The following is a 19,709-nucleotide window of genomic DNA, read 5'->3' as shown; positions in this document are numbered from 1 at the left end:
CCAGTCATTTGTCAGACGATGTTATTATTGTGTGTATATATATGCACATGCTTAATTTTCTTGGTTGAACTTTGGATCTCAACAAAATGCATGCATTATTCAACAACATACATATTATAAGGAAAACCGTACCATGCGATGCATATATATAAATCCTAAAGAGTACAACTTCACTATTGATACTAACTCCTATATTCTAAATCTTCATTAACAAAAGTTGGGAGACAGAGAGAGATGATCACAATTGATTAAGCTCTTCGTCATCTAGTGTTGGCGAGTACTGGCTAGTTAAATAATGAATATATATATATATATATATATATATATATTAGGAAATAATATGGTAAAAAATTTATAATATAAAATAGTAAATAACAGCATTCATAATTATTAAATTTGTATGATTTACCGTATCAAAACTATATATATATATATATATATATATATATATATATATATATATTATTATATAACACAATAGTACTCCAAGAGCCGTGTCGTCTAATACATGGAATGCATCCTAACATGTACATGTTTTTAATGTTAAAAACAGAGGTCCGCAGTCATTTAAAAGCCTTTAATTCAAGCCTTCCTTAGTGAAACGGTGAGTTTTGAATCCAACCATTTTTTTTAATGAAGCTCACTATTTCTAAAGCCCCCCTTAACTTTGAAGTCAATCCAAAATCGACTCTCACCATAATCGCTCTCAAAAGCGAACGATTTCAGAACCTCAAAATCGATATTGCACCCCAAATTTAATATGAGCTCTTCCTCCTTCAACATTAAATAATGAGCTTCAAAAAACATCCCTTTGATTGAAAATCTAAGTGTTATCGGGTAAACATAGAGGATGATGATAATAAAAAGGACTTCACATAGCATGCGTGTAGATGATGATAATCAAGATTCAAGAACTTCTTCTTTCCTACATTTTTCCCCTTTTGTTTTATTCTCTCTGTCTCACTAACCCCTCTCTCTAACCAGTAGCAACCAAGACTAGCCCTTTCTGTAGGCTCCTCCATCAGCAACTAATAACTAGCTATTGAGATACTTAAAATCTTATTCAAATTCCATCCCTAAATAAATTGATAATATGTAACAACCCATTCCAAAACCACCCAAAAAAAAAAAAAAAATTTGAATTTTGAAATTTTGATCGGATTTGACCGATTAAATTATTAGTAGATCCAAAGTTTGATTTTTTAAATGGTCAAAAATATTGGTTCGAACAACACACCATAAGATAGAGCTCATCAATATGAGTTTATACACTGATAGCAAATCTAATTTTGAGTTACAGTCAAAAAATAATTCTTTGGGGAAGTTTTAAGTATAAGTATTTTATCATTATCCAAATCAATTCAAAATTTTCTCTTTTAATGGACCCAAGATCTATATATATCTCAAGAACATACTGTTATTAAATGAATTGAAAAATATCCAAAAGTCCTAAAAACCCTCCTAGACCCGTTGAACTCAAACTGGGTCAACTCGACCAGTTTTATCACCAAAACAGATCAACATCGGTTTAACCCATGTTCCAGCATCGGTGACCTACACATGCCGCACAAGGCTCTTGCCCATTGAATTTCAACCAAATCCTAAAATCTCATGGTTTGTTGCCACCAAATGTGCGAGACCGGCCCTCAAAGCTGACAACAATAGCTCGCTGGTTGTGCTGAAGTTTGATCATTTTTTGAACATTCTAGACAGTCCCATTTATCCTTTTGCTATTTGGATCCTTTAAATCCATTGGCATCTTTCATTTGTTAAAGTTCTTTACTATTTGAGAGATCTATTAATATCAAATTTGATCAATTTTTTTTATATATTTTTCAGTCATCGACAATGCTTTTGGACCCAGATGAGCTTAAACTATTATTATCCATCCCACAAATTTCCATTGATATAAAATTTATAAATTTTAGATGTTGTATGATAATTTTTTCACTTTTTGATCAATTAATTAAACACTGAATTAAAATTAGACAGTGTTTAAATAAAATTAGACAAATTAGATAAAATTGAAATCTAATTTGTGCAATTAGGTGTTAATAGGATTCAATAGAAGGTTTAATTTTATTAAATTGGCATTTAGGTGAAAAATCTCAATTTTAGATACCAGATCATCCTAAAGGGTCATAATATAATCAAACATTTCGGTGTACAATTTATACGATCTAAAAGTTATATAGAATATTTTAAAATATTTGGTATGCATAAATGTTTTGTTTTGATTTTTAGAGCCTACAAAATATTTTTATTCTATTATAGGTATCCATACGGAGATTAAAGGGAGTTCCACTAAAAAAGTGGTAGTTAATATCAGCAATATTATTAAGTAGTTTATGTTTTTAAATGAGCTTTAGATATATTAGTATAATTATATATATATATATATATATATATATAATTTGAATATTTTATATATGTGGTTTGATTTAAAATTATCATATACATATATAAATATATATTTTTACATATACATGTTATCATTTTTTATAACTTTTCATAGGATTTTAAATATTTTTAAATTCAAATAAGTTTATGGTAAAATGGAAAATTTGAATATTTAAGTCAACCATTTATTTTTAAATAAGATTTGTTTTTTATACGCCTGCATAAACTGAGACCGACACCATTTACAACTTAATATTTTGAATAATGAAAACCTACACCACACAAAAATCTAGTCAACATATTCTTTTTCTATTTAAGTTTTAGTTTTAAAATATAAAAAATATATACATTAAAATAACATATCATCATTTTGATGATGTAAATCGACACATACGAGCTACATAGGTATCCCTTTCTATATGTGTCACAAAATTCTTACCACCTTAAATTCCGAATTAGGATTATCTTATAATCTAAGCTTTACCTAAATTTTTAAGGATCTAACAACACATAACAAATATCGATAGTCATGATTTATCTTTCATTTATTAGTCTTTTTTTTTTTTCAGTATCTTATTGACATTTGCCAATTAATAAATGAAAAGTTAGTATTCATCTTTTGATTAATTTTTTTTATTTTAAATTTAATCCTATTAACTCTAAAAAATAGAATTTCAAAGAAAATCTGGAAAGAAAAATATTTTTATAACAAAATATATATACTATTGACCAAATAAAATAAGGAGTTTCCACTCAAGGCTTTGCCCAAAGCACCGAACTAATTTATCTCTCTTTCTTTGTCCAAGTCACCAATCCGTTGCATTGTTGTTACTTTACAAATAGAAGGCTTTATTTGATTAGCTCCTACAAATCAATGCAAAAGGTGAAGTCCACTAACGGTAGAATTTGTAAATAAAAATTTCAAGTCAATAGTGATAAAGACTTATAAAAAGGTCTAACCCAAGAAAAAAAATAATAATGATAAAATCGACTTACAAGATGAATTCAATAATTATTATGCATACAACATCCTTAAAAGGGTTTCAATTTAAGAATAAACCCTAATTCTAGTTCCTAAACTAAACAATAGGAAGAGCCATAAGCAACTTTTAATTAAATTTTTCTTCCCATCATTTTTCGTATAAATTCCAAGAACAATTGAGTTTCACTTAGCTGGTTTAATGGAAAATCAAACTATAATTAAGAGATTATAAAGACAAAAATATCTATATATATATATATATATAGAGAGAGAGAGAGAGAGAGAGAGAGAAGTGTATAGAGGAAATACTATTTAAGGATTTTATTGGAATATGTCTAACTTTGTCAAAGGTCTGGTTGAAATTTTTCTTTGTAAAGTTTTTTTTTTTTTTTCTCTCTCTAAAATATTAACCTTGAAGTTGAAAAGAATAAGTATTGAAGTAGAAAAGAAAATCGTCGAAAAGAACTAAAAAAGAAGAAAACGGCACGAATGAAAAGAGCACATATAATTTAGTATCAATAAAAAGAATATAACTTAGTATCTTATTTTGATGAAATTATTAAATTATAAAGTATTAAAAATATATAGAGAAATTATAGCCATTAATATCTTAGTATATGTTATTGAATTCTTAAAAGCTTAGTATATGTTATTGAATTCTTAAAAGCTTAGATAAAATTTAAATTAGGAAAGGATACAAAAATCTATGTACAAGTAGACTATGTTGGGCGTAGAGCACATGCCTCCTCTCAAATGTTTTGCTTTCCTAAATTTTTATTATTTATTTTTATCTATTTACTCTTTTAATCCTATAAACATATGAGTGCATCCTCTCTTACCCCTTCTTTCTTCTCTCCCACAGCCATGCGTAGATTTGAGTTTTGAAATTTCCATTTTCTCTTACATTTGTTTTTGTTTTAATTATTACATGGCCATAACTATATAATGTAATTATAATATTTATCTATATTTTAACGTTATAATTGTTATTTTATCAAGGTTCTATATAATATTTATATAGATGTGTAATTATTTAATATAATTAGTTAATAACAAAAAATATTCATATTATAATTCTTATTTAAATTTTGTTGTAATTATCTAGAATTAAGTTGCATTTTTTTTAATTACATAGTTTCATTGTTAATTTTTTTTTTTGCCCATTTTCAATTACTTTAGTTGTTTAAATCCTAAAACAACCAACATTTAATTTTGTATTTGCCTTAAGGAGTGTGTGCGTTTAATAAATTTGCAATCAATTTCTTGTGTACTCTGAAGGTTTTGAAAATCACACTTTTCTTTGAAAAAAAAAATTAGAGAAGAAAAGATTTAATCCCTGCTAAAATTAGTGAATATTCTGATTGTGGTTAGGTTACAAAATAGTGAAAAAATTAAAATTAAAATTAAAAAAAAGGTGATGCATTTTTGTATATATTTATATTTTTCTTCACCATATATTCAATAAAAGGCAAAGTAGTATTATATAATGCTGCTCCTTAGAAAAATTTTCTAGGTCCACCACGGTCATCCACTCGATACGATTCTAATTGAAACCTTCTTTATCAAGACTTATTGATATCATCCTCATCAGATAGATCAAATGTGATCTTATATATATAAAGTAACTAAATTAATAATATTCTTTTTATACTACTTGGTTATGAGAGAGACACAACAAATATTTAAATTAATTAAAATAAAAGTCCAATATATATTAATAAATTAATTGGGCAGGTTAATGAAATGGACAACTACTTTCATTTTTCCTTTTTTTTCGCTTCCTGAAATAGACAGATACAAGATGTGTCGATAGTGTTAAGATTTAGAAGATCTTCCAAACCTGTTGAGATGAAAGTGAACCCCACATGATATATATATATATTTTTTATTAATATAAAAATTCAAAGCGTACAGAATATATAAGAATTGTAAATCTATAAACGTAAATCTAAGTGAAAGAGCGAGAATTGAAACCTAGTTTTTAAACACTTTTTTTTTTTTTTTTTTTTTGGTAATTAGTTTATACGACACTTATCGTTACTTCCAATGGGGCTTTTAAATAGTGGGGCATGCGGCCAACCTCTAAGGCTAAAGCATATATTGGAGGGCAAAAAAGAAAATATATATATATATATATTATAAAAGTCTAAAGCATATACACTTACTACTTTTATTTATTTATTTATTTTTATGTATACAAACATACTTACTACTTTTATTCATTTATTTATTTTTATGTGTACAAAAGCATACTTCCCATTTTATCAATAGAATTAATGTCTTCATGTAGATGGTATATGCCTGGCATGGAAAATTATGAATATATACATAAATCAAAAATAAAAGCTCCCATGTTCATATATATTAATTGCGTGATAAATTGTTCATTAACGTATATATTATATGTAAATAGATGTATGCATGTGCGTTTAATTAATAATTATGTGTAGATTTGATATTGATGCAATATGGTGTGGGTGGCCAACTAAATTGAGAATTTGGATTCAATACAAACGAATGAAAAAAATAATAATAATAATAAAATTGAGAGGGATCGTATTTTTTCAGTAACCAAAAAAAAAAAGCGTAGCACTAGGTATTAGTATATGTGAAGATGATGAAATATTAATCAAGGTATGGCGGTGTCACGTGGCTCACGTGATACTGGCAGAAAGAAGGGAGGCGGAGGAGACATATATTATAAACCGACACTGTATGTGGATGGTGATAATTGAAAATTTGATAACACTGTCTGGCTTCTGACTTTCTCTGAGCACGAAAGTAGGTGATCAGATTCAGACCCATCCAGAACCCATTTGATATTATCCATTTGGCCTTCTATCTCTTCAGCTCGAGGCTCTAGCCACATAAATTCATAATTATAATACTCTTGTTTTTCATTTCTCCTTTTTTTTTTTTTTTTTTTTCCTTTGGTGAATTCATAATATATTAAGTATTTTTGCTGAAATATTCAACCACTTTATGTCCAACACCTTGTAATATTAAATTATTAATTTAAATACGGCATTCAATATTTAATATATCAATATATTTCCAATTTGAATGTGAGCAGAACATAGCATTACTCTATGAAAGAGAGCTTCCACATATGTAATCGGAGAACTTCGTTAATTTTTTAATTTGAAAATAAAATAGATTTAATTATTTAGAACTATTGAATATTATATGTATTTATTATATTAATTATATATTATTGAACCATTCTAAATAATAAACTCCAATTTATTTTCAAATTAAAAAATTGAGATGTCCGCATTTTAACCCCATTTCCTGTATGTATAATCCAAATATATACATATAAAGATATATTGGTTAGTTTCCTATTGGTTTTGTTTCTCTGTTGATTTGTTTTGCTTTAATTACCCATCACTTTTTCTTTTTGCAGAGCAGCTGAAAATTTTTCGGAACTTACAAACGTTCTAAAAATTTTAATTATGATTTCTTGCTTCATACCCACTCAATACGTATATTATAAACTAACATCGATTACAAGTTACTTTTCATCATTGGCCCAGCTCTAGTTTTCCCAAAACTTACGTCTTCGCCCTGGATCACTTTCCGCGCACAAAATTATACATAATTTATGCAGTAAAATTTCAGATAAAGATAATCCTAAACTTCAATCTTCACCTTAATTTCCTTCATATTTAATACAAATTCAGTGAAATTACTGTATAAATTAGATATCATATAAAAGAAAAAGAAAATTAATAAACAACCCAAAAAAAAAAAAATAGAGACCATCAGACAGACATAATAGATAGGTACGTTATGAAGATTGCTTTTACAAAGATTTATTTATTTGTTTATTTTATCCAAGTTCTTTGATGCACAACCTAAGTCCACATGCAAGAATTCTCTAATTAAAAAATCTTGATTTTATAAAATCAAAGATTTTTATATAGCGACATTAAGAATTATTTAGATAAAATTTTCAATTTAAATTCAAATAATAATTGACTTAATTAAATAGGAATTCCTGATAGAAGACTTAATATATAATGAAGTTTTGTCCTGGAATTCTGAATTTAACCAAAGTGCAGAATTTTAATATTAACGGTTAAATCTTCAAATTCACACTTCCATTCCTACATTGAAACAAAATATGAAGCTATTCACCGCCAAAACTCCATCATCACTGTTATAGAAGGCAAGACCTTTATTATAGTTCAAAAGCATGCCAATCTTTCTCTAAATTCAAAAATAGCAGTACAAGGTAGGAGAAAGAAAGGGTTGCAGAGCTTTCATGGTGGAGGCATCCACCATTTTCTCTTTAAATGGAGGAATCAGAATGCAAATTTACAAGCTGAGATTTGAATTCTAGGAGAGGAAGATAATAGCGTCAAAATTTGGGGGTAAAGCTAATTTGGACTATTAATAAGCTTCCACGGCCAGTATCAAAATTTTGAATTTTGATTAAATGCAAAATTTCTAAGCAAGGGCCCCATTGATATATAGAAAATACATTTAAATTTATATAAATTTTGAGAAGTTCACTTGAGTTTTTAAACCCTCTTAACTGTTATACTGTATTCATATAAATTTTAAACATATTTTAAAATTTCATCCTTTAAAACAATCTAAATGTTTTAAAGTTTTATAATAAGGATCTGGATGAAAAATTCATTATTTTAATAGAAGATTGAATACATATATATACATACATATTTTAAAGATTGGAATTTTAACAGTAAAAATGATTTGAACTTATCACTCTCCTCTTGCTTAAGATCAGACACACAACAAACATACAAACATGCAATTTAAATTTGCCCTCACCATCTAGCATCTCTTACGTTCTGGACCTGATGATGCTTCTTTACCTTCCTGAAATATGCCCGATCAACATTATAACATAAAAATAACTATAACCTGAGGAATTGCGCTATACCTATCAAAACACAAGAATTTGAATCGCAGTTTGACCAGTTGGAATGGGGGAGAGAATTTTATTTTATTATTATTATTATTTTTTTTTAAAAAGTCTCAAATAGCAGAAAAATGATCATGAATCATCGCATGAAGAAAATTGATGTTCTTATTCCTACTCTTTTAGGGAATGCACGGCATTGAAATGTGAAAATCAGTTTTAAACTTGGAGAACCAAGGCCTAAGAGGTGACCAAGTTTGTTAACGCTATTTGTCAATTTAACCTTCACGTGCATGCAATGACCATAATGCCCACACATAATGACAATATCAGAATAACCCAGCAACGATTCCTTTTCTGCGTTCAAAGATTAACATAGACTAAATTCCAATAACTAAAGGAAAAATATTCATTATACATGAGATTGAAATTACATGTAAATACATTACTAACTATATAACAGGAAATATATATATATATATATATAGAAATTTATTGCTCATATGCATGCATAGTAAAAATTCAGCATGCACTCATTTTCACCTTCTCTTTTTTTTTTTCTTTTTTTTTATAATTTTTTTTTTTACATGCACTTATCCTTCCTACTTCACCCACTCTTCATTTCTAGTCTGTCCAAGAACAAAACAAATCCTCAGAAATAATGCTAACCGCTATTAAGCGGGGGGCAGCCAAAAAAAAAAGAAAAAAAAAAAAAAGAAGAAGAAAACCAGCAATATTACAGTAAAGAGGAATCACAAAATAGGAAAAATAATTTTAAAAAAATAAAACAAAAATAAAGTGTGGAATTCTTAAAATTGTTATTCTGTACTTGGCTGCACCACCTTCTCTAGCATTGAAGTTCCCTTGAATATTGTCAACTGAACCTCCCTCAGATACTTTGACAACTGATATGCAAAACATAATAATATTATTCAACTGTAAGTATTTACTTAATTATTTGCTATCAATGTGTAAGACTCATCTTTATGAATGTCCGTAAAGGTTTCAATCTATATGATCTGGACTACTACAGTCACTCATTCTACAACACAGGATAAAATATTCAGATCAACACGCAACTGGAAACAAAGTTATGTAACGAACTTACTCGTTCCTCACTCATCTTCTTGAAGCCAAACTTCTTTGTCCATATAGACTCAGCTTCCTCAGCGGCAGGGAGCACCAGATTTTCCACATTCAAGGAAGACAGCAACTTCTCTATACATGAAAATAATGCTTGAAAATAACCCTGTGAAAAAATAACGAAAATGTTTAATATTAGTGTTAAAGTGCTTGTACTCAAACAAGATAAAAAGGTATTAACACACAGAAGACAGCAAATTTCTGGTCCAGCATTCATACTTTTCCTTGATGTTCTCTACTTGTAGCCACAAGAGGAAGCTCAGCGACCTCCCGACCAAAAACCCTAAGAAGGCCAGCAGATACAACAATTGACCTGTGCAGCCATAAGATGTACATGGATAATTGTCCAATGAACGACGTACAACAAAACCAACAGCACAAATAGAATAAACCTAATAACAAAAAAGTGGTATACCTCACAATTAAAACTACACAATACATTCCACCAAACTCCTGACCAGATATGTTTCTCCTGCAAATATGTTTTAAGAAAATGTTAAAAGACATTGAAAATATATAACAAAAGCATATGAAAATAGTCAATAGTCTTGGTACATAATCCACACAACATAATTAGAACCATGCGACTGAAATTACTGATGTTCAAACATGAACAGATTTAGATCATGAGAACAAAAGTACAATAACTTTTCTTAAATAAAATGGTAAATAGTAAGGTTTGTCAGAGTTTCATAAAAAATAACAACCAAGAGATTCAATTATAACAGCAGTTCAAGTTGGCAAAATCAAAACAAATAATATTAAGATTAACAAAAGTTTAAATCTTCAAGACAGAAGATCAGAAAATCTAAATTCCTCTTATTTATTTGTATTTGCAGACGTCAGACTGATTCAAAGATTTTGGTGAAGGAAAAACATATCAATATATCAGATATCTATATATATATATATATATATAGTTCTGCTATAGAATGCATCAGTCCCCCTCCATGATGTGCACACCCAACTTCAAACAACATGTTGCGGGAAACCTCTGTCAGGCAACATGTTGCCTGACGTTGGGTACTGACTATAGTGGGGGCAACATAATGATAAGCACAAATTAAAAGATTAACTCACCCATAGACCATTACAGGAATCAAATCACGACCAGATTTTGCAACAATAGGATCAAAACATTCCTGTAAATTGCACAAGACATGATTAGAGAATGTTTTATTAAAAAACAAAGAAAAATAATAGTTACAAATTAGCATCATAAGTTTACAACTATAAAGTAAAATAGTTACAAATTAGCATCATAAGTTTACAACTATAAAGTACAAGTTGTTAGGAAAAGACTAGCCTGCAAGCACCCTAACTGAGTGCTTTGTAGAAGACAACTAAGAAGATGAAGAATAATTCTATCCTTATAACGACTTACTCGAAAAATTGCAGCAGACCTTGAAAGAAAGGGAAGATGTTCAGGATAGCGACTTTTTCCACTTAAAATTCGCCATTGAACATCATCACCCATTGCTCCATCAACAAATAATCCTCTCTCTGCATGCTTCCTGATCATTGCATATGAAAGTGAAGGTGGAACTATCTCTGCTCCAATGGATACTGAATGCTGAAGAGACATATGAATCATCTTGCAGTCATCACAACAAAACCACTTATCCTTGGGGAGTTCCTGCAGTATGATACCATAGAAGAATAAGTATTCCAAGATATATAAATATTAAATATTTACAAAGTATAAGACTTACTTTTAAATCACATAATCCAGTGTTCCGCAAGCAACCAACATGAAACTCCTTCTCACACTAAGCATAGATTAATATTAAGATTAATAGGATTAAAGATCTTCCAAGGGGAATTTTTTTAAAAATAAAATTGAGTGTATATTGAAGCCTTACTTGGTCACAAAGCATAACCGTTCGCTCATCAAATTTCGCTGCACTGAAGTCGTGGCCCCTATTAAACATAACATAAGTGTCAAATCCTAATAACAATCATTACAAAAGAAATTGCATCATGTTACAGCATCAAAGGCATAAAATGTAACAAGAAATAATCAACAAAAGAGAAAGAAATCAGTAACTAAACATACGAAAACCTTCCAAATATGGAAAGTAGAATAAAATCTTCAACAAATTGGAAACCCATCTATCAGTAAACAAACTCTAAAAGGAACCATGTTAAGCATGAAGCTATAAAACTTCAAAAGATTTGTTCAGATAAAGAACCTTTATGGCATAGCATATTCAACACTACTCCACCAAGATCTCATTTTACAGGTAACATATTAATTAGTTTAAATCATTTCCAGAAAATCCATGACTTCTTTTTCCAACTAAAAGGGGGTTTCATAACATTCCAAAATTCACAAAAATGAATTCCAAATTAGAAAAATTAACTTTAAAGAAATGACCAACCAACCTGCAAACAACACAACCACCAATATCAAATCCAGGTGCTTTTACAACTCTTGTCAACCTTATTACAATTGGTCTGGCAATATTCGTAGATTCTCCAGCAGCAGTTTTTTTACCAGGATCAAATTTATCTTTACAATCGGGACAATGCCAATCATGTTCTGGAACCCTCTGAAAATCCAAACAAGCTGCAGCGCAAAAAGTTAGCGAAACAAAAAGTGAAAAAACATCAAATCCCAACAACCCCTAAAAGGTATCTATGCACTATTGAATTCAGCATATAATATTAACCTTTTTAATCCAATTTGAAATGTTAAACAAGTATAATGACAAGCTAGTAGAAGTGTTAATAAATCAAAAATCAGTCGTTACAAATCAACAACATTAACTAAAATTGTGGATGGTACAGAAGCCAACATTTAAGACTCAATCATGAACAACAATGGTTGGTAATTACAGTCAGATTACTATTATTCAGGTAAAAATTTGTGCCAGGGTAATCAAAGGCACATGTGTAATTGAAGTACAACTAAAAAAATGAGAAATAAATCTGATAAAGATTGAACATGCCAGGAAAACATATCAATAGTTCCAAAATGAACTACTACCAAATATGAAAGAATTTAATCATTCAAAAATAGATATCCACCTGCATGAAATGCTCGAGGGCATCCACTACATAATATCAGATCGCCTCCATCTCCACATGCTGCACACATATCGTCACTGTCACCAGTAGTAAGGTTTTGTCCATTAGCCAATGAAATAGCAATATCATGAAGTGTCAATCCATTGGAAATGTAGATGTGACGATAGCTGCAAAATGAACACAAAGAATTATGTCAGTATGACACATTAAATTGCTCAGATAGTGAGAAATTCTTTAAAGCTACTCACGGTTGACGTCTGGCGGCCATCCCGGCATGAGCTTCAAACTGAGAAGGACTAACCTGCTCATATTCAAACACAAAGATGTAAAATATATTAGAGAAAGAAAAGGGATGAAACAATGTAGAATTCAGCAAACTTAACATAATCGGTACAACTCAAAATTTTACCTCCCTATTACAGCAATTACAGACTATTCCATTTCCCTGCTTGTAGCCACGAAGTATTTTCTGAAATATTCAAATATTAGATCAAGTAAATTCAAAGACAACATAGCCACTGCCAAATGAAACCAAAGTCAAAAAACCAATTCAAAAGGAGAGAGGGGGCGCCGGGGGAGAGGAGGGAGAGAGACCTGTCCTTTAACATAGTATGCCAACTCAGCTCCATCTGGAAGTCCATTTGGCATAAATAATAACCGGTGAAGATCATTATCCCTACAAAGCCAAGAGCTTGCATTTAGATAAGCCCAAAATTGTATAAATTGAAACAGAAAAAAAAAAATTCACAATTTAAAATGAGGCATATTAAACAAGATGGGAGGATAAGTGTGGTGCCAAGACCTTCTCTTGGTGACACCGTCAGCAGATTTCTTGTGTTGCACAACTGAGTTAGAACTGTAGGAGCTTGGTCTGAAGAAACAGCACATTGTCAGGTTTCATATACAGAGCACTGCATGTCATCTGAATTAACCAAGACAGTAAAACATTTGTGGAGATAGGAAGACTTCTCCACAAGAACTTGGGTAGTAATGAAGCAACCATCAAGGATGGCCAAAATATAACAGGAGAGAGAGAGAGAGAGAGAAACAAACTTCTTCATTAAACGTTTCCGCTCCTCCACTTTCTCCACATGTATTTCTCTTTTGACCAAGTCATTCTGCACACAAGTATACGAAGCAGGGCTAAAACTATCTTCTGCAGCCAGATTAGAGCAGCTGCAAATTTAAGCAAAGCAGTACCTTTAGTTCACAAGAACATATTATTCCCCCTAGACAATATATTTCACTCTCTCAAGCTTGCTTATTAAATAGACAATTGGAAACTACTATATATATATATATATATAAACTTAAAATAGTACAAGAAGTGCTGAGCATAAACATTCCAATGTAAATATATTGCATACACTTTGAATTTTAGTGTGATTGCCATTTAGTCCTCAAAATTTTATGCATTTTACCGTAGTTCATATGCTATGCAAAGAACCAGATATATTATTCAAGAGACAAAGAAAAAAGAATAAAATTACTGAACTATCATCCCCAACATTAATTGTCAAAAGTTGAAACTCTTTACCCTACAGGTGTATGAGCCAACTTTGGAAGTTTCATGTAATGCCTTTTATCCACTTCAGCCATTCCACTGCTTTGCTGAAGAGTTGCTGCACAATTCAAAAGAACTACAGAGTTTAATAATTAGCTCTAAAATTGCAGCACACCAACTTTTTATCCCTTCATCCTATTTCTTTTCTCATGTAGTTTGGCATTAATATTGTAGTCTTACAGGAGTTCATGAAGAATTTGTTCGACAAAGACCAGAATAAGCAACCAAATGAATGTACATTACAAAAAATACAGGTATATCGATCCCAACTCCACCGAAAATAAATATGTTAAAAGGATCAGATACCTGCCCCAACCCCACTATATCCCCCAAAAAAAATAAAAAAATAAAAAGAGTAAAAAGAAACAGATAATTAGCTTCACCTCTCCAAATCCGGAAGTATTCCTCATTAACAGAGGCACCAGCAATGTCTTTGATCACTTCGTCTAATATGCTGAGAGGAGCAGTCTTCAGTTCTTGAATGATGCTATAGATTGGCCTACTATTCTCCAGGAATATGTGATTATTAGGATGCCGAGTCTTCACACCAGCATGCTGTTCAAACTCATATGCACTCAGTACCTGTACATGACATTTTACAGTTAAATTATCAGAAAACGCACAAGCACATTCCCAAAAAAATCGAAGCCGCGGACTCCTTACATTGGAGAAATTGCATGAGGAACAGCCACACAAATACCCACCGCCACTTATGATTCCCTGTAGTTGTTTCTGCCAACCATTAAAAAAGTCAATAAGAAGGCTCAAAAGAATAACCCGGTAAATAATAATAATAATAATAGCACATGGCAAAGACATATTAAGTCTCTACTTTACCTCTGGTGTAGCAGAAATATACTTCACACGAGCTCCATCAAGGATACCCGTCGCTAAGAGCTTCTTAACATTTGTAGGGTAGCTGCTGGGAACAACCTTTTTAGACATTTTCAATTCTAAATTGGGAGTACATAAATGAAATTTGCTGGTTTCGGCAAACCTTGTATCAACCATTTCTCTGGAAGGAACATAAAACGAGCCACTACCGAAGTCATCAGATTCAGTTACAGGCTGAGGTACTAAAGCAGCTGAGGAATGGCTGTCGTCTTCGTCATCCTTTCTTTTGCTGAATTTAAAAGTAATTTTTCGTATCCCAGATGAACTGACGTGCTCGGGAATTTCCAGTACAACGCGAGACGTCAAGGTAGCACCACGCGTATCGTTAGTAATTCGAGATTCAGTATCTTGTTTACCACTTGGCTCACCATCGCTCAAGGTCTCCTCTGAGCTTGAATTCCCGGGACACGTAGTAGAGGTGACTTCTCCGCACTCTAAATTGGTCAATTTAGCAGGTTGGCTAGTGATATCTTGAAAACTGGAGGCATTCTCTTTCGGAGAAATTATAGGATTCGTAACTTCTGAGCGTATATCATCATTTGAAACTTCTTTTGCTATTTTCTTGTTCGGAAATGGGTATGGGTCGGCTTCTCCATTATCTTTATCTTCAAGAAAATGATGACCTCGCTTCAATTCGGTCGTTTTGGTTTTCGAAGGCTTATCGTTCTCCATTTCCCCATCTGTTAACACAGCCAAACAAACCGTCTCTTCCCCCACTGCTTCTCCCATCCAGGAATAACTTCACCGGAGACTCAATACTCTTCTGAGACAGCATTCAATAACTAAAAGCACAACTGAATGATAATTGATACCACAGCACAATTCGCTTACGGTTATTATGCTGAATTTCCTTCTTCAAAAGCCCGACCACAAATTCGTTGTGATATTCAATTCAAAAATTGGCAGACGATGGTGTTCCGCAGAAACCCTTAAAAATAAAAAATAAAAAAACCGAAGTGAAGTTGAGATTGAGACGCATTAGAATCGTGCTAGTAAGCGGTAAAAACAATACTCGAAGAAACGGTGAAAGATTCAAAGAAAGGAGAAACAAATAAAAGCGTACCTGTTGGTATCGATAAATTATATGAATATCGAAAATACACCAGAATCGGAGCATCAAAGAAATTCAGAAGGAAAGTTAAAAAAGGGAGATCCAAGTAGTAAAGAGATAAAAGAAATCTGGAATCGAATAGATCTGAGATTAAGAGAGAGAGAGAGAAAAAACTTTTAGGTGAGAGGTACCTGTGCGTGGGGAGAGTTAGGGTTTAGTTATTTTGGGAGGGAGGAGAATTGAGAAAACAGAGAGAGAAAGAGAGAGAGAGAGGGAAAATTTTAGCAGAGCGGCAAAGACGATTGCGAGGAGAGAAATTAAACGAAAAGCTTGTTTCGCGGTTGAGATTCAACTTTTGAGGAAGAGATAGAGTCTGTTTTACAATGCAATGCCTTTTACAAAATGGAAGGAACCAGAAGACAGGTGGATAAACCTCATGGGTCCCACACTAGGTGACTTTTAACTCTCCACCACGTGGCATGGCTGCGCTGCAATCATGGACCCACCCTCTGTTGCTTTACTTTGGGTTTTAGGTGACACGTGGAAGAGGTTCTTGGACAGTTTAATCCTTTTTTAATATAATTTCCCTCTTTCTTTTTTTGGTTCTTTTTTTCTTTTTCTTTTTATCAATATCAACTCCATCTCTTCTGGGGCGGGGGACCGGATTTACCGGATTTATTTTATGTTTGTTTCAAATCAATAAAGCATTCAAAATTTTTTATTTAAAAAAAAAAAAATCCTAAATGCAACATATTGAAGAAAATAAAAATTGCTTACATCTGACATGCATAATTATATTCTATAATTATGTCCTAGTCATTTTGTGCAAAATCGTGTTATAATAATATTTTATTAATATACAATATTGAATATCGTAGATTATAATTTTTTATAAAAATTAATTTTATCAACATAAAATTGATGATTAAAAAAAAGCATAAAATTGATTTTGTTATTATTTATGTAATTATTTTAAATTATTGTATTATTTAAAATATAAAAATTAATTCTTTGTTATTATTCACGTGATTTTTGGATAATTATATTGTTAAAAGTATATTAAATTGATTAAAAAAAAGAAACTCAGTTTCTTTTTATTATTACTAATGAAATTTTCTTAAATAATTATATTATTCATAATATATATTAAAATGCATGAGAGGGTGCTATGGAAAGCAATCCTCACAATGAATGCACCACTTTTTGCCTGCCAAACAAGAGTGTAATACAATGTTAGTACGGCAAAACACCATGGTGCGGGCTCCAAACATACCAAAAGCTTCTATAATGGTATGGAATGCTATTTTTTTTTTTATCACATTAAAAAATATATTCAACCATTTTTTAATTAAAAAAATAACTCTTCTCAAATAGTTTTATTATATAACTTCTATATTAAATTGATGTGGTAAAATATAAAATATAATATTAATTAGACATTACTTTCCTAAAGTCCAGTAAATTTTAATAAAAAAATAAAAATAATATTTATCAAAAATAAAAACAATCCTTTTTCAAAAGAAGAGTAATAATATCCCGTAAGTTTTTTTAAACTAAAATAAGCTTAAAATAATATTATTGAAAATGCTTGTATAGTGCAATTTTATACAATTTTTATTTTCTCTTAACTAAAATCTTTGCATTCCCAAATTAAAAGGAAAAGGAAAGATTGAAACGATGTAATGTATACATGATTTTACCATATAAATAATAATTTTTAGCAAAAAATTAGTAATAAAAAAATAAGAAAAAAAGCTGCAACACTTAAGCCGGTATTCAATTAAGGTAAGAAGAAAAAACGGCAACACTTGATAGTCTTTCAATTTCTGCTTGGCGATCTCTGCATCCATTTATATATAGCAAATAAAGATCTTCTATGCCCACTTCTATACGATGAGCTATAAAATACTACCTAATTACCAAAAAAAAAGGCAATAAAATACTTCATCATTTTTAAATAATATTTATTTTGTTTTTTTGTTTTTCTATTTCTTTGTCAGTTTGGTACCGTTTTACGAAATGGTTTTTGCATTTCGAAAAATGAACAAAAATATATTGGATATTTATTTTTAAAATATAAAATTTGAAAAAAAAATTGAAACACTTTTTAAAATATTTATTATATATATATAAACCATATTTAACGTATATAAATATGGATTATATTTATTATTTTTAATAAGAAATATTTTTCTCCCTTATAGTGTATATCATGATATATATTTACCAAACATGATTTTGTCATTTTTATTCTCATAAAAAAATTGTTAAACATGTTTTTAAATTCTAAAAATACAAAATTCAATTTACCATCCTCATTTTTTGATTTGTAAAATAATATATGCAAAATGGTCAAACAGACCCTCAATATTTGTAAATAAAATTGATAGATACGTGGACAACATGTTGAATCTGCAAGTCTGTCATCCCGCTTCTAGCTATATATACGTCGAATAATAAGTAGTAGGAATGGTTCTGTAGGAAAAATATCACTTAATTTAATTTATATTATTTTATCTTTGCAAATTAAAAACTCCAAATGGATCATTTTTTCGTAAAATAAATTAATTCAAATTTACACAATAAACTTTGTGCCAGCCAAACCATTCATCAACCCAAAGCCTCATTGAGTAGATTGAAACTGCCTTTTTTTTTTTTTAATGTATAAAAATAACTTATTTTAATCAAATATGCGTTTTGAGCCTAATAAGCCTATTGAACTTTTTGTATCAAATTTGTGTATACATTAACACATAACAGGATTGATGGATCAAAACATCATATGGATAATCAATGAGATTCTTTTGTTATGTGTATGTTAAGAAAATTTTTAAAAAATGATAATATATTATTGCTTGGCCAACTAATTTTTAATATATATAGATTAAAGAATGATCTGTGCTATCTTATATTGATAAAAGTCCTTGCAGTATGTTAGAAAATCATTTTTATGAAAGGGACAGTGCTCATTCACTAAACTATAATTTTGCTGCTTAATGTTTAAGATATTTGAGAAACTCAAAAAAGTTGCACAAATATAAATACTCTACAATGTAATGCATTTAGTATTAAGTTATAGGAAATGGCATTGAATACTCTAAATTTGGATAATAAGTGCTTTTATAGGATTTGTCCATAAAAAAGTGTTGGATTGTGGCCCCTTTTTTTAGCTTAATTTGATTAGAAATGATTCCAAATATAATACTGGCTGCTATTGACATTTTTTAGCTTAATTTTATTAGAAACGATTCCAAATATAATGCTGGCTGCCATTGACAACCGACGGAAAATGATCCATGGCAAAATTTCATCATTTAAGAATTAAAAAAAAGTCAAATTTGCTATATTTGGTAATATTTAACATGTTGATATTATAGTTTCATAATATCCAAATTAAATCATATTAGTTGCTTTTTAATCATGGGTTGAAAACTTAATATTTTTTGTAGAGTAATATATATTTGATTGTAAGTAAGAAAGTTATATTAAATATTTATTAGGTTTATCACATAAACTAAAAAAAAATAAAAAAACTTTTTTAACAGAGCAAAAATAATTAAGTTCATTAAAATAGTTTAAAAAACTATTTTTTATTGATAAATATTTATCGATTGATATTAAAAATCTTAATTCTTTTTAAATAGCTTTTGATCATTAAAAAGTATTTCTGGGTGAAATATATATATATATATATATCAAATAAACTCTTAGATGATATCTCATATCTTAAATTGATAATTCTTTATTTTTAGCA

At 30.0% G+C, this 19,709-nt stretch overlaps 1 protein-coding gene across 3 annotated transcripts; it reads right to left on the bottom strand.

Annotated features, from left to right (window-relative positions):
• Nucleotides 1-8,626: 8,626 nt before the first annotated feature.
• On the bottom strand, nt 8,627-16,335 carry LOC107423993 (uncharacterized). Of its 3 annotated transcripts, XM_016033671.4 has the most exons (21): nt 15,968-16,335; nt 15,008-15,832; nt 14,848-14,929; nt 14,674-14,742; nt 14,394-14,592; nt 13,984-14,068; nt 13,500-13,622; nt 13,249-13,317; nt 13,041-13,122; nt 12,856-12,915; nt 12,695-12,747; nt 12,447-12,613; nt 11,802-11,985; nt 11,279-11,336; nt 11,129-11,185; nt 10,801-11,052; nt 10,497-10,558; nt 9,832-9,888; nt 9,636-9,729; nt 9,382-9,522; nt 8,627-9,178 (listed from the first exon to the last, which is right to left on the bottom strand). In XM_016033671.4, the coding sequence occupies exons 2-21, from the start codon at nt 15,631-15,633 to the stop codon at nt 9,092-9,094; spliced, it is 2,607 nt and encodes an 868-aa protein (XP_015889157.3). In that variant the 5' UTR covers nt 15,634-15,832; nt 15,968-16,335; the 3' UTR covers nt 8,627-9,091. The 3 variants fall into 3 exon arrangements, with proteins under 3 accessions (XP_015889157.3, XP_015889154.3, XP_015889156.3); XM_016033668.4 differs by having other exon boundaries at nt 14,848-15,832; XM_016033670.4 differs by having other exon boundaries at nt 14,848-15,832; nt 16,147-16,335.
• Between the last annotated feature and the right edge of the window lie 3,374 nt (nt 16,336-19,709).

The sequence above is a fragment of the Ziziphus jujuba genome, chromosome 7 (genome assembly GCF_031755915.1).
Source record: "Ziziphus jujuba cultivar Dongzao chromosome 7, ASM3175591v1".
Lineage (NCBI taxonomy): Eukaryota > Viridiplantae > Streptophyta > Magnoliopsida > Rosales > Rhamnaceae > Ziziphus > Ziziphus jujuba.
The sequence above is the reverse complement of the archived record's forward strand: the minus strand, read 5'-3'. Positions and strand labels throughout refer to the sequence as shown.

Excerpts from the sequence above, each read along its gene's own strand:
- LOC107423993 (XM_016033668.4), bottom strand. The coding sequence starts at position 15,633 with ATGGGAGAAGCAGTGGGGGAAGAGACGGTTTGTTTGGCTGTGTTAACA. Across the intron at positions 12,614-12,694 it reads ATGGCCGCCAGACGTCAACC|CTATCGTCACATCTACATTT; the intron begins GTGAGTAGCTTT and ends TTCATTTTGCAG. Across the intron at positions 9,889-10,496 it reads ATTCCTGTAATGGTCTATGG|GAGAAACATATCTGGTCAGG; the intron begins GTGAGTTAATCT and ends ACATATTTGCAG.